At 58.6% G+C, this 13669-nt stretch overlaps 2 protein-coding genes across 5 annotated transcripts in view; both read left to right on the top strand.

Annotated features, from left to right (window-relative positions):
- Nucleotides 1-9782, top strand: part of COL23A1 (collagen type XXIII alpha 1 chain) — a 318044-nt gene extending 308262 nt beyond the window's left edge. For 3 of the 4 annotated variants that reach the window (XM_044262799.1, XM_044262826.1, XM_044262810.1), the window contains 11 exons: nt 462-551; nt 1346-1408; nt 1795-1851; nt 2069-2095; nt 2807-2869; nt 2959-3012; nt 3210-3236; nt 6139-6192; nt 6373-6459; nt 8271-8309; nt 8729-9782. In XM_044262799.1, coding sequence (XP_044118734.1) covers nt 462-551; nt 1346-1408; nt 1795-1851; nt 2069-2095; nt 2807-2869; nt 2959-3012; nt 3210-3236; nt 6139-6192; nt 6373-6459; nt 8271-8309; nt 8729-8731 — 564 coding nt within the window. In that variant the 3' untranslated portion in view covers nt 8732-9782. The remainder of the gene's footprint in view (nt 1-461; nt 552-1345; nt 1409-1794; nt 1852-2068; nt 2096-2806; nt 2870-2958; nt 3013-3209; nt 3237-6138; nt 6193-6372; nt 6460-8270; nt 8310-8728) is intronic. The other variant, XM_044262818.1, reaches the window with a different exon arrangement.
- A 1962-nt stretch (nt 9783-11744) lies between these two features.
- PHYKPL (5-phosphohydroxy-L-lysine phospho-lyase) overlaps nt 11745-13669 on the top strand; it is a 35802-nt gene continuing 33877 nt past the window's right edge. Inside the window, exons 1-2 of the mRNA XM_044262837.1 lie at nt 11745-11829; nt 12707-12825. Of these exons, the coding sequence (XP_044118772.1) occupies nt 11771-11829; nt 12707-12825 (178 nt within the window). The 5' untranslated portion in view covers nt 11745-11770. The remainder of the gene's footprint in view (nt 11830-12706; nt 12826-13669) is intronic.

Genomic DNA, 13669 nt, shown 5'->3' on the forward strand with positions numbered 1-13669 from the left:
TGCACAGGATGGGGTCAAGGGCGTCGCTGGACGTTCACGGCCGTGGCTTTCGTTCCGCGTCTTGGATGCGTGATTCTGTGATTGGCTGAGAGAGGCAATGAGTGGCTGGGAGGGGCATTGGGTGGATGGTTGGTTGTACGTGGGGTCTGGGGGCTCCCACCACCGGCTCCTGAGATGCGAACACAGGGTCGACCCTCCACCCCAAGACCTGTAAGGGCCCCTACAGGGGCTGCCCAGCCTCACTACCTCCACCCCTTCCCACACTGGTCGCCCCCGCATGCCTGTCTTCATCCAAGCCCCTCAGTGCATTCATCATCTGGGTCAGAGCCAGGGACCCAGGATGAAGAAGTGGGGGTGGGAGTCTGGCTTGGTCAGGAGTAAGCTCTGGGGAAGCCCCCTGTGGTGGGGGAAGGGAGCATGCCTGCTGAGTTTCACCAACCCCCTGTTCTTGTGGCTCGTAGGGTCCCAAAGGAGCCAAAGGAGACCCAGGAGAGGCTGGGCCAACCGGACCCAAAGGGGAGGCAGGCGAGATGGGCCTGTCGGGCCTCCCGGTAGGTGGGGCACCTCTGCCCCCATGGGGTTCCAAGGCCAATGTGTTTCCCCCACAGCAGCCATGGGGGCACGCTAGGGCCCTGCCAATTCCACCCAGCCCAGGGGCTGCAAGCCTTTGAGCCTTTGAAAGGCAGCTTGGACTCTCTGAGCCTCCACATTCTCTTCCTCTTCTGTGCAAGGACTTCCCAAGCCCCCCCCCACCACGGTGGAACAGAGCTGGCAGGTGGTTAGAGCCCCCCTAACACACACAATTGCTCAAGTTTGCGTCCTGCTCTGTCCCCTGCTGGCTCCGGAACACTGCACAAGTGTCCTGACCTCCCTGGGCCTCGGCTTCCCTGCCTCTAAAATGCGGATAATAATCTCCCACTCAGGAGGGCCTGCATGACAGGGCTGAGAGTGGTGGCTGGCCACGTGATTCAGTACCCACTGTCACCGTCACGGTGGCTGGACGGGAAGAGCTGCGGGTTCAAGTAGCTAGCTAGCTAGGGGATAGATGCCCCTCTTCCCATCTAGTGTCCATCCACAGGGCTCCCTCAGCTAGAGAGGTCTTTGCTTCCAGAGCCCCTGGGTGCCCCCTGCCCCACAGGAGACAGTTTATACCACCGTCACTGTGCTCCCCAGAAACCCCCTTGCTGAGTGCCCAGAGCGTGTCTGTCACCGATTTAGGGGAAACTACTTGGAGCTGTAAATGCCAACTCATCGCTCCCGCTGGGGGCCTCATGGGGAAGGGAGGGGAAGTGCACCTACTGCGGGCGGTGGGTCAGAAAGGGCTGAAGGCCATCTTGTCCTGCAGGGCACCGACGGGCCCAAGGGGGAGAAGGGAGAGTCGGCATCTGACAGTCTACGGGAGAGCCTGGTAAGGGGGGCTGCTGAGGACCAAGGTCTCCCCTTAATTCCCGGCCTAGGCCAGCTGGGGCTCCGAGCCTTGGGACAGAAAGGCCACCTGGCCTGACCAAAGCCAGGGCAGCAAGGGAGTGGGATGGGGCACTCCCTCCCACTGTGTCCTCCAACTGAGGCCTGTGTCCTCCAACTGAGGCCTGTCTGAGAACCCCGAAGGCTAGCCCCTGGACCCCCCCACCAGGCAGTGGCTTTCTGGGGGCAGGAAGGAGACTCAGCCCAGGGCTCAAGGCCCAGCTTCCCCACCCCCCAGAAGTGCTCATGCAATGTCCACTGTGTTCAAGCATGGGCTAGTGAGGTATGACGGGGGGTTAGATGACTAACCCATCTTTGACTGTTTCCTAGGCCCAGATCATAGTGGCACCAGGGCCCCCCGGCCCCCCTGGTCCCCCAGGCCCCATGGTAAGACCATTTCATGTGAAGTAGCTGAGATCCACAGGGGGTGGTAAGCCCAGGCTTGGAGCTGTGACCCAGGGGAAGACAGGACTTCTGGTGGGGAGGGGGTCACATCAAGCAATACAGGAGAGCCTGGGTCTGGACTTGGGAGGCTACAGAGGTCAGGGTCATGGGGCCAGTGAGTGGCCTCTAAGCTTCTGTGACCACTCTCCTCCTCCTCTAGGGCCTTCAGGGAATCCAGGGTCCCAAGGTGAGTTCTGGAAATCCCTCTACTCACTGCAGATGCCCAGCCTGGATAGTTCCAGAAAGCCTTGCTAATGGGCAGGGAGGGCCCCACACTTGGCCCAAAACCAGCTCTGTATTATCCCCGGGCCTGAAGGTTCTGGATCCCTTGGAGCCCAACCTCCCTGATGTCCTGGGACCACGTGCCCACCCAGCCCCACACTGGGACTCTTCTTTCACCTTGTCCCTCTGCCTGAGCACTTGTCTGCTGCCTCCGCCTCCTTGGGCCACCCCACCTCACCTCTCCAACCCACTTCCCCTGTGCCCCCCACTCACACATCTGTCTCTCAACTGCCCACGGCCTGGACATGAAGTCTTTGGTTTGGTGTGTATTACCTAATATCATGTCCTCTGCTCTTAAATTAAAACCGTTGAGTGTGGCCTGCCCGTGTGCCCCGCGTGGGGGAGGCCAGCTCAGAAACCCGACTGGTCCTCAGCCCTGCTGCCGCTCAGCTGTGTGGCTGGACCTGTCCCTGCCCGTCGCTCTACATCTCTTTACTCATCTGTGAAATGGGTGCAAGGAAGTCCATATGTGGGCTTTGGTTACTGTTTGCACTAAAAAGAAACTGGGGTGTCTGTTTTTCTGCCCTGCAGTTCCCAGCTTGCACTCAGGCCCAAGGCTTTCCTGTCCTACTGTCTGAGCCCTTCCCCGTGACTGATGTCTCCTCTCTGCTTCCAGGGCTTGGACGGAGCAAAGGGAGAAAAGGGTGTGTCAGGTGACAGAGGCCCCAGCGGCCTGCCTGTGAGTGTCATCATGAGCCTTTTTTTATCTCTCTGGGGCACTAATTCCTATCACTGGCATGCCTCTTGACTTGTTTCTTTTCTACCCAGGGGCCAGCTGGCCCGCCAGGTCTTATTGGGCTGCCGGGAACCAAAGGAGAGAAGGTAATGACCTTTCTTTGATGCCTTCCAAGTATGGCTGCCCATTTACAGTGTCACTCAGCTCTGGGGACTCAACCCCTGCACCACACCATCCCAGAGCCATAAATCAGGCTTGTGGACAACTCACAAGGCTGAGCATCCTAGAAGTAGTGCTCCCAGCAACCCCTGGTCCCTGACACATCCTCTTTGTCTCTCCTCAGGGAAGACCCGGGGAGCCAGGACTAGATGTAAGTATTTCATCGTTCACTGTGATCAGGCTCCTGTGTATAGCTTCTGCACTTGAACTGGCCATACAACAACCTGATCTGCTGGGCTTGGAGGTGACCCCCTTCCCCAGGGCTGGGACTCCAACCGACTGGTTCCCCCTGTGTCCCCAGTGCTAAGTCTAGTTCACAGCCCAGAGTAGGTACTTGATGGGTGGATGGATGGATGATGGATGGATAATGGCTGGGTGAAAAATGGGTGGATGGATGGATTATGGATGGATGGATGGATGGTGGATAGATGATGGGCGGATGGAGGATGGGTAGATGGATGGTGGGTGGATGATGGGTGGGTGGGTCATGGATAGATGGATGGATAATGGATGGATGGAAGTTGGGTAAATGGATGATGGATGGATGGTGGATGGATAGATGATGGGTGGATAGAAGATGGGTGGATGGATGATGGGTGGATGGATGGTAGATGATAGGTGGATGGATGGTGGATGAATGGATGATGGATGGATGGTGGGCAGATGGAAGATGGGTAGATGGAAGATGGGTGGGTAGATGATGGATAGATGGATGGATGGATGATGGAGGGATGGTGGATGGATAGATGATGGATGGTGGGTGATGGGTGGTGGATGGTGGGTGAAAGGATGATGGGTATATGGGAGATGGGTGAATGGTTGGTGGATGGGTGGATAGATGGATGGTGGATGGATGGTGGGTGGATGGAAGATGTTTGGATGGATGATGGAAAATGGGTAGGTGGATGATGATGGATGGATGACGGATGGATGGATGATGGGCGGATGGTTGATGATGGATGAAGGATAGATGGATGACAGATGGATCGATGGATGTTGGGTGAACGGGTGATGGATAACTGAATGGAAAGATGCTGCACTGGGTCAGGAAGGTGAGAGAGCAGGATTGCAATATCCTGGTGAGAGAAGATGAAACTTCAGCTAGCACATTACTGTGGGAAGAAGAGGAGAGGAAGTATTAGCCCAAAGTTGATCAGATCAAGTGTCTTTGGGTTGCCAGCAATAGAAAACAGAAAACTGGTTCAAACTAACTCCTAATTTAAAAACCCAGAGGGACAACACACAATCCACACAACCCAGCCTCTCATGCTTCCTTGTCCGTGCTTCCGCTATGGGGGTGTTGTTTCAAATTAGATGTGGTGATGGGATGGAGGCAGTGGCCCCAGACTCACATCCTCCCAGACCCAAACCCTGGAGAAAGACTATGTGCTTCAGTCTCTCTTTTAGAAAAGTCTCATCAGTTCTCACCGGCCCCAGTTGGGTCAATGCTGAAAGATCAACTTGGCCAAAAGAAATGCAGTGCCCTGATTGGCCAGGCTGGATCACGTGCTCCCTCTGGAGCTGGGGGTGGAGTTAGCAGATTTTAAGAAGGGAGGGTGGTCCCCAGGAAAATCCGGCAGCTATTACAAGGGAACGGTGACCAGAATCAGGGCTGCAGGGATTCTGGTGTCCTCCCTGGACTTGAAGGAGAGAGTGAGCCCTTGGAGAGCAACTGTAGACACACACAGTTTCTGATCGGGAGGATGGTGGTCCATCCCTGATACGGGTCCGGAGAAGAAGCCAATGCCGAATCCTGTTCCTACTGTGGAACGAGGGAGGTGGTGGAGTGTGGCCGTGGCTGCCTTCACAGCTCAGAGTGGCATCTCAAGGCCAGGCCCACCTGCTCTACCGGGCAAGCCACTGGCCCCCCACCCACTCCACCGGGTGGAGCTGCCATGGGATTCTCCTCAGGCTCTCCAGCCTCACAGCGGCCAGAACAACCCCTCTCTGGGGGACTCACTGGTCTCTGTTTCATCCTGTGTCCCTGAGCATTGACCACCATCCTCTCTGCCCTCTTGCCTGTCCTGTTAGACCGTAGGGAAGTGTCCCATTTGTTCCCGCGGGTTTTTAATTTATGGAGGTGACCAAGTGACGACCCAGAGAGGTCAGTGCCATTGAGGGAAGAACGGGTTACTTAGGTTTCCCGAGGGAAGGGCTCAACCTCGCTATGCAGGGCCCCGTAGGGAAGCACCAGGTTTGGTCGGGGGTAGGGGGTGAGAAAGGGGTTGGAGGACAGAGTTTTATGGGCGAGTATGAACAATGCCAGCGGGATCGGGGCTGAAGGGGAGGCCCTGGCTTCCTGTCACCTGCCTGGGGATGATTCCTGGCAGGGGAAGTATCGGCTTGTGCGAGAGAGGCAGATCAAGGGGGTGGTGGGAGATTGTTGGTTTATGGTCCTCCCAGACCAGCCCTTTGCTACCCGCAAGAGCAGGCATGAGGGAGGGGCACTCTGTCCTTAGCCAGCAAGTTCAAGATCTCAAAACAGTCTGAGATCCAGAAAATAAAAAGGGGGAGAGGGCAGACACATCAGATCTGTTTGTCCTGTCCTCCGTATCCAGCCCACAACCCACTTCCTAGAGGATGCTTAGAAATGTTGGTGGCAGGGGTGGATGGACGAATGGACAGATGGATGGATGGGCAGGGAGGGGCATAAGAGATTAAACCAAAGTCAGAGAACAGAGCTTACCGTTTCTTAGTCTGGCAAAGACAGTGACACAGATGCCCACAAGTTCCCCGGGTCTCTGTCCCTAGCCACAGTTGGACCCGCGCCAGCTACATAGGACAGGGACGTCAGAGAAAACCCCTGGCCAGCAGCTCTGCCTGAGGGGGTCTCCAGAGATTCCAATGGTGTTTCCTGTGGAGGAAACAGCACTGGTATCTGAATGCATCTCTAAATCAGCCTTGCACCCAGCCTACGTGTCACCTAGGAGCTGGAGTGGGCCCAGTTTGTACCCCAACCAGGCATGGAGGCGGGGCAGTGACGGATGGGAAGGGCACGGAGAGGAACATAGAGCAAGAGCGAACCTCAGACCTCATGTTATTCCTTTTGCCAGGGGTTTCCTGGACCCCGAGGAGAGAAAGGTGACCGGAGCGAACGTGGAGAGAAGGTAGGGAGCAGGTGGAGAGAAGGGGGGCCAGCAGGAGAGGAGCCAGAGCAGGGGGAGGCTGGGTTGGGGGTTGCAGAAGGATGGGGTGGCTGCCAGTTGGAGGCCCATCCCTCTGAGGGGTGGAAAAGGGGTCCTGGGCCTGGCAGCCACAGCCACATCTCCGTCTCCTTCCTTGTGCAGGGGGAGCGAGGTGTCCCAGGCCGGAAAGGCGTGAAGGGCCAGAAGGGTGAGCCGGGACCACCGGGCCTGGACCAGCCGTGTCCTGTGGTACGTGTTGGAACAGAGTGGGAGCCCCAACCCAGGTCTTCACCACCTCAGGCCGGGCCCTGGCCGGTGTCTTCTCTGTCCTCAGAGCTCCCTTGCAAGTCCCAGAGACCACCATGTCTTGTCCCTGCCATCAGGGAGCCTCCCCGTGCTCTGGTCCTGACTCCCCTCCATGGGCATGGCTCAGGGGGACCCACACCGCTCCCCAGAGATGGAGGCTGGTCCCCGGGGCAGAGTCCTTGCCGTCGTCACCAACCCTCTTTTCTCAGCTCCTTGGCCCTGAAAGGGGGTTAGGACACCCTTCGCTCTCTGGGTGTGGGTCCCAAGGAGGAGGCTTTTACTGGTGTGGGTAGCCCCTTCCAGGTCCCTACCTCTCCTCTGTGTACCCCAGAATCCTTCCCTGCCACCCCCCCCAACACCTTCCTCCTTTCATTCTCCTGCATGTCAGCTCCTCCTGGCTCCCCAGACCGCAGGCCTGAAGGAACCACAGTTCAGTTCCCTTTCGCTGGAAGGCTGGGAGGGTTCCCAGGGAGCTCAGCAAAGACAGGAAAGACAACCGGGCGTTTCCAGACTCAGACTGAGCAGATAGCCACGCCCGGCCACCCCAGCCCCAATGCGTGCCAGCTGCCTTCCAAAGGGGGTTCAGAGTGAGCGACCCCAGAGGCCGGTCCTCATTCTTCAGTCCCCCATCCATGCAGTAGGGGTGCTAATTTGTACCCCAGGGTCTTGATGAGTCAATGAGGAAAAGACAAGAAGAGCAGCATGGTAGGCATACACACAGTATATGGGGACACCGGGAGGACGAAGCAGTGGCCCAGCCTTGCAGCTCCAGGCCCTGGGTCATTTAGCCTTTGTCTTTGAAACAGGAGAATCCCAAATGTGGAGGCAAGCGAGGGGCGCCGGGCTCCAGGGGGCCCTGCCCCATGGTATGAGATCTGGCCTGCTGTGTGCTGTGTGCTGTGTGCTGGGCTTGGTTGGGGTGCCCGCTGCTCTGACACCCCCCACCAGTCTGCCTTCCCTTCCTTCCGGCCCCTCCTCCCCACTTCTTTCTGGGCCCTGGCCTGTGCCCCTGGTGGATGCACGGCAGTTCTGGGGGCTGTGCTCCTGGGGGTACCTCCAGAGTGAAGTGTTTCCCGTGCCGGGGTTACCCCCCCAGGACTCTAGGCTGGTGGAGGTGTCTGCCACTGTCCCTCTCCAGCTCCCGCCCTCTAGGCCACCTGAGGCAACGCACCACACCCCACCCTACCTGGAGTCTGAGTGCCCCGAACCAGCAAGCCAGCGTTGGCTCTAATGGTGCCCCAGATGACCTCTGCCCCCCACCTTGCTTTCTACCCTGCGAGCCTCAGAGCTTGCCCCATCTGCCTCTCAGACCCAGGCCCAGGGACCAGGACAGGCCTCAGGGGCATCCTGCTTACGGGACTGCCCTTCAGATGCTCTTGAAGAAACTCCCTGAGAGCCCTCAGGCCCCCAATGTGAGCGGCCAGAGCTAGTGTCAAGAGTGGCAATCTCCCAGCCAGCAGACTGTAGCACAATCCCGGATCCTCCCCGGTGGCACGGTTCTGTCCCCTGCTCCAGTGTTCCAACAAGCAAAGCCCCGTAGGGGCTTTGTCCTTAGCAAGGACAGTGAGAGGCCTGCCTGGCTCATGACCCAACTCTTCAGGGGACAAACATTTGGGCCGTGCCTCAGTGGGGTCCAGGGGCCTCATGTGGCAGCTCCCGGGGCTGTTCTTCCCGGCACCCAGGGAAGGAGTGTATGAAGTGTAGGGAGATGACCAGTCCCCCAGCCCCATCACTAAAACCTTTTTCTTTTCCAGGGCCCCGATGGACTGCCCGTGCCTGGCTGCTGGCATAAGGTACCTCGCAGGGAAAAGTCTCTAGGACAGGCCGGGAGAAAGGGGGCATTGAGAGGGACCCGCAGGGGCTGCTATCTGTAGCTCACCACGCTGGGTTTGCCCGTGATGATGGGACCCTAGGTTTGACTGCCCCGTCAGATGGCCCAAGGTTTGGGGCCATGGTCCTCGGTGATTGTGCACAGCGCCCCCTGGTGGTCATTCAGGGCTCACTCAGTGCCTGGCCCAGCGAGGGCAAAGCCATCCACACACCTGGGACTTTGTCCTTACTGCCCCACTGAGAGGGGGTGGAAGCCCTGCCCAAGATGAGAGGACTGGGGGCACGCCTGTTCTAGAAGAAATGTGCAGGACAGAATGCCCAGACCAGGGCGGGGCCTCTGGGGCCTCCCTCCTCACCTTTGGGTCTCTCCTTTCTCTTCCAGTGACCCCCCACCCAACTCACAACCTGTACAGATGCGTGTGGACGTTTTAATTTTTGTAAAAAAAAAAACACAGAAAAACAAAAAACAGTAATATATTGATCTTTTTCTCACGGGAGGCACGACATGTGGCTCTCATAACATTCAAGAGGGCACCTGGCCCAGCCCCAAAACGATCAGCCTTTGACGCTGGCAGGAAAGCAGACAGGCCAGTCCAGGGGAATCACATACTCGGGGGGCAGCCATGGGACTTGGCTTCCCCAGGAAGGAGACGAAGGTGAAAGCGCCTGGCTCAAAAGAGGCTGCAAGAATGCTGGTTTGGGCCCCCAGCCACCTGATTAGCAGAGAGACTGCATACCCCAACAACCCCAGAAGCTCTGGAGCCCTGGGGCCCACTCCATCCAAAAAGGCCCAGGACTTGGACAGTAAATGCAGTTGTCCCCACCTCTCTGGCCTCTGGCCTCAGCCCCAGCCAGCTGCCCACCCCTCGGGGGCCCTCTGGGGCCCAGGTTCCCCAGGCCAGGACAAGATTCCTGCCCAGCTGGATGCTGGGAGCTATGGGGAGTGCCCCCAGCGGGTCACGCTCCCAAGCGAGTTCATTAGGCCTTGGGAACCCAGCCTGCTGTGAGAACACATGGCCTCCAGCCCGGAGGAGAGGCCAGCCTCTCCCATCACGACCTGTGGACTCAGCTGCGAAGAAGCCTCTTGATCCCCATGATCAATGGCGGGTTCCAGATGAGAGGGGCTGCTGCTTCCTATGTCTCTCGAAGCATCCAGAAGAGAGTCATGATGGGACTTTGCAAGCCCAAGGAGACTGGCCTGCGACTCAAGAGTTTAGGTCTCACTGGCCCCAACTCTCCACCTGAGAGGACTCTGGGCAGCCTGCCAGAACTGGTCTTTCGGAAGAGCCATGCAGATGAAGAGGGCCCGGTGCCCTGAGAAGAGGCCTCCCCACCTCAGACAAGGGTCCCCCAGCTGGCCACCTTCCGCTCAGAGGCTCACCTCCCTTCTCTGTATAGATGGATATCGCTGTGTGTAATAAACCTCAGTGTGTGTCTGGGTGTGCCTGTCCTTGCCAACTGCCCCTGGGCTTCTCTGGGTAGGGAGGGACAAGGGGATGCTCCCTGGGTCAGAGGCACCCCCGAAACCAGAGGAACAAACCAGAGGATGGTTCAGGGTGAGGACAAAGACAGGGTTTGGAGTTAGAAAGACAGACCCAAGGCCTAGAACCTCCCAAATTGAACCTACTTGACCATTTGTAATATGCTCCTCCCTCCATGCAGGCGACTCACTGGACCGCATAAGCAGTCCCGTGCAGAACAGAACCAATGTGACCCATGTCCCTGTTTCCACTTGACATATGAGGGATCTGAGGATCTTGAGCAATTAGTTACCTGCCCAGGGATGCACAGATAAGACAGGATGACAGGCCAACTGGGCCTGGGTTCTCGGAAAGCCTCCAGTTTGTCCTTCCAAATTGTTTGTTAGGGCATGGGGTCTGCTAGGCAGTGTCCTGATCCTGGGTGATTGGCAGGCCCATCCTCCTGGGGTGGAAACCCCAAGTTCCCCCTTCCCCAGACCTCCCTGCACCTAGGGCCAGACAAGGCCATTCATGGCCCACTGCTACCCCCTTGTGGCCTCATACCGTGTATCATCAGGTCTGCAAATTTCACCAAGTTTCAAGGTACGCAGAGGGTGGAGTTCTCCAAGAGCTCCCGTTGGGGGCAGGAGACCTGGAGAGTGAATGATGTGCTTGAGGTCCCAGCTGAGCCTCAAGGACTGAGAGCCTCGTGTCTCTCCGCCTCAGGCCACCCCCTTCTGTTTTGTTTTGTTTTGTTTTAAAGATTTTATTTATTGGGACGCCTGGGTGGCTCAGTTGGTTTAAGATTTTATTTATTTATTTGCCATAGAGAGAGAGCTCACAAGTAGGCAGAGAGACAGGGAGAAGCAGGCTCCCCGCTGAGCAGAGAACCCCATGCGGGGCTCGATCCCAGGACCCTGGGACCATGACCCGAGCCGAAGACAGAGGCTTACCCCACTGAGCCACCCAGGCGCCCCGGCCACCCCCTTCTGAAGCGAGGGAAGCACATTTACTGAGCCCCACGGTGGTTTGACTAACCACGAGGATGATGCTCCCCTTTTCCAGATGAATCGAGGTGGAAGAGGAGGCTTACCTTACAGCCTGGGGGGGTAAGAGATGAAGAAATCAGCAATGAGGGAGCAAAGCTGAGGGCTGAGACTGGAAAGGCGGCAGGAGGGACAGCAGGAAACTCCCCTTCCTCAGCTAGCTCAGGCCGCAACCTGGGTCCCTTGTTCTGGGTTCGTCAAGGCAGAAAGTCCCGGGGCCCCACTCCAGTTGGGTTTCTCTCTCTGGTAGCCCAGATTCTCAGCCCCTTGGGGGCCAGCGATTGCTGCTGACACACTGGACCGACAGTCGGACGGAACCGAGCTGCGTTCCAGCCTTGGCTGCCCACAAGCTGTGTGTCTGGGAACACAGGCCCTGTCCTTTCTGGGCCCCTGGGTCTCCCGGCGGGCCTCCCAACCCTCGCCCTGCTTCCACACTGCGTGTGTTCTCCTAGCGTTGATGCATCTCCGTCCACCCTGCCTGGATTGCAGCAGGTGCCATGACCTCCTCGGTCAGTCCCAGCAGTGACACTGCGCCCTCCTACTGTTCCTCCGTGAGACCGGAAAGCCCTAGGTCAGGCCCCAGCACTGACTATCTCATCTCTTACCCTGGGGCTCCTGCTGTGAACCAGGCCTCCGCTGGGTGCCTGGAGCACATTCCCAGTTAACGCTCACGGGGGAACCCAGAAAGGCGCCTCGGAGACTGAGCCCTGAGCTCAGAACTCTGCTGTCATTGGGGGAAGCGTCCGGGTCATCGTGCCGCCCTTCCCAGCGAGGGAAACCGCAGGGGCTGGGAGCAGCGTGGGCGGGGCCCGGGAGCGGCGGGGGCGGGGCCCGGGAGCGGCGGGGGCGGGGTTTGGCGGCCGAGCACGTGAGAGGCTTCTCGGCTCAGCGTTCCCGCGCGACCAGCCGCCAGGTGCCATGGCCGCCGTAGGGCGCGGGAAGGCCGAGACGCTGGCCCTGAGGCGGCGGCTGCTAAGGTACCGAGACGGCGGCGCGGGGCGGTGCGCGCACGCACGACGCACGCACGTCCGGCGCGGAGCCCAGGAACGGCAGCCCCGGGCCTGGAGCGCGCTCCAGCTCCCCGGCCCGCTGGCCCCCGCGGCCGCCTCCCGCACGGCTTCCTCTCCCAGCTGCCCCTACCGCGGCCTCTGCCCGGCTGTGGGCAGCCTTTGCCCCTGGGAGGAGGCCTCTGCCCTGGCACCGGGACGCCCTCCCCCAGGGTTGGCCGGCCCCCGGGACCTCCCGGGCCTTCCCGGGCCTGGCCTGAGGGTGACCCGGGAAGGGGCTGAAAGTTCGGATGAAGGGCGGGCATGGGGTGGGGAGCGCGTCGCCCAAGAAGCCTTAGAGAAAGACTACCCGTAACCCGAGAGGGGGACTCTCTGCGGCATTGGGGCGTGAGGCAGCCTCTGGCTAGAGCTTGGGGCTGACACCCAGCAGGGCGGCGGAGACCGTCGGGGGCAAGGACCGCTCAGGGCTGGGCGCTAGCCACCTGATGGGGGCGCCCTCCTTCACACCCATCCCAGCGAAGAAACACAACCCAAAGGAGCCCCGTGGGTCCGGGGCAGCCACCTCTCCCTGGGCCTGTGCAGAAATGAGCAAAGGCCATGTAGCCTTCCCAGGACTTAAACAGTTTCAATTTTAGCAGCTTCTTACTGATGGGTACATCACTTTCCTCCTCTCCAGCCACCGGTACAGTGGGGGCCTAGAAGCAGGGAAACACCACTGTGCCCTTCGACCTTTCGTCCCTTCCAGAACCGGGATGAGGGAGAGGGTGGGGGGGGGGGGGACTGTGGTGGGTGGACTTTTCCCTTCTGGTCTTCAGAAGTGGCTGTCCACCTCTTGCTGTCCCCACAGCGATTCTTGCAGACTCTTTTACCCGGAGGATCCTATTAAGATTGTCCGGGGCCAAGGACAGTACTTATATGACGAAGAGGGAGCAGAATACCTGGATTGTATCAACAATGTGGCTCATGGTTAGTATCATCCCTCAGGCCGGCTGGGAACCCGCTGAGGCTGTGAACCTGGTCCCAGGGGGGCCTGAGATTGCAGACAGGTGTGGAGAACTTGGACCGAGCTGACCAGAGGAGCCCTTTCTGGTGTGACTACTCCACAGGGTTTCCAAGCGGGAGCTCTGCTAAACCACGCAGGAGTCAGAAACATGGGTCTGTAGTCCAGTCCCCACATGGGACTGATGGTGAGCTCAGAGAGCGTCAGTCAACCTGGCCATGACCAGGTACACAACAGGGCCCCAGCCAAGCGCGGGGGGGGGGGGGGGGGGGGGGATCACGGCAGGGTGTCAGCCCCAAGGACCCTCTCAGGGGTAGACAAGGAAACTGAGGTAGGAATTCAGTTATCCAGGTGGGGCTGCCAGAGCCTGTGGAACGAAAGGGAGTCTGACCCAACAGACACATTAGGGGTTGATGAAGTAGAGGTTAGAAGTGGGGGCTCTGGTCCAGGCTACCTGGGTTCATATCCCTGCCCTCCACTTACTTTACTTGGGCAAGCTCCTTAATTCTCAGTGCCTCATTTTGTTGATCTGCAAAATAGACATGATCCTACGAGCTACTCACCTCAAGGTGTTTTGGAGATACGAGTGAGTTAATTCCGATAATTAGCTCTGAGTGTGTTTGGCCCATGGCGAGCCGCCAACACGTGTTCACCGTTATAATCCGCGGCTGTTGGCAATCAGCATTTCCTCCAGCCCCCGCTGACTTGTTGAAGTCAAGCCTGCCTGTGGACACTCCCCACATTCCCATCTTTGTCAAGCAGGCCTCAAGAAGCTTCCCTAAAAACCTGAATTTTTCTAGATAGGGTTTC

The sequence above is a fragment of the Neovison vison genome, chromosome 1, assembly GCF_020171115.1.
Source record: "Neovison vison isolate M4711 chromosome 1, ASM_NN_V1, whole genome shotgun sequence".
NCBI classification, from domain to species: domain Eukaryota; kingdom Metazoa; phylum Chordata; class Mammalia; order Carnivora; family Mustelidae; genus Neogale; species Neogale vison.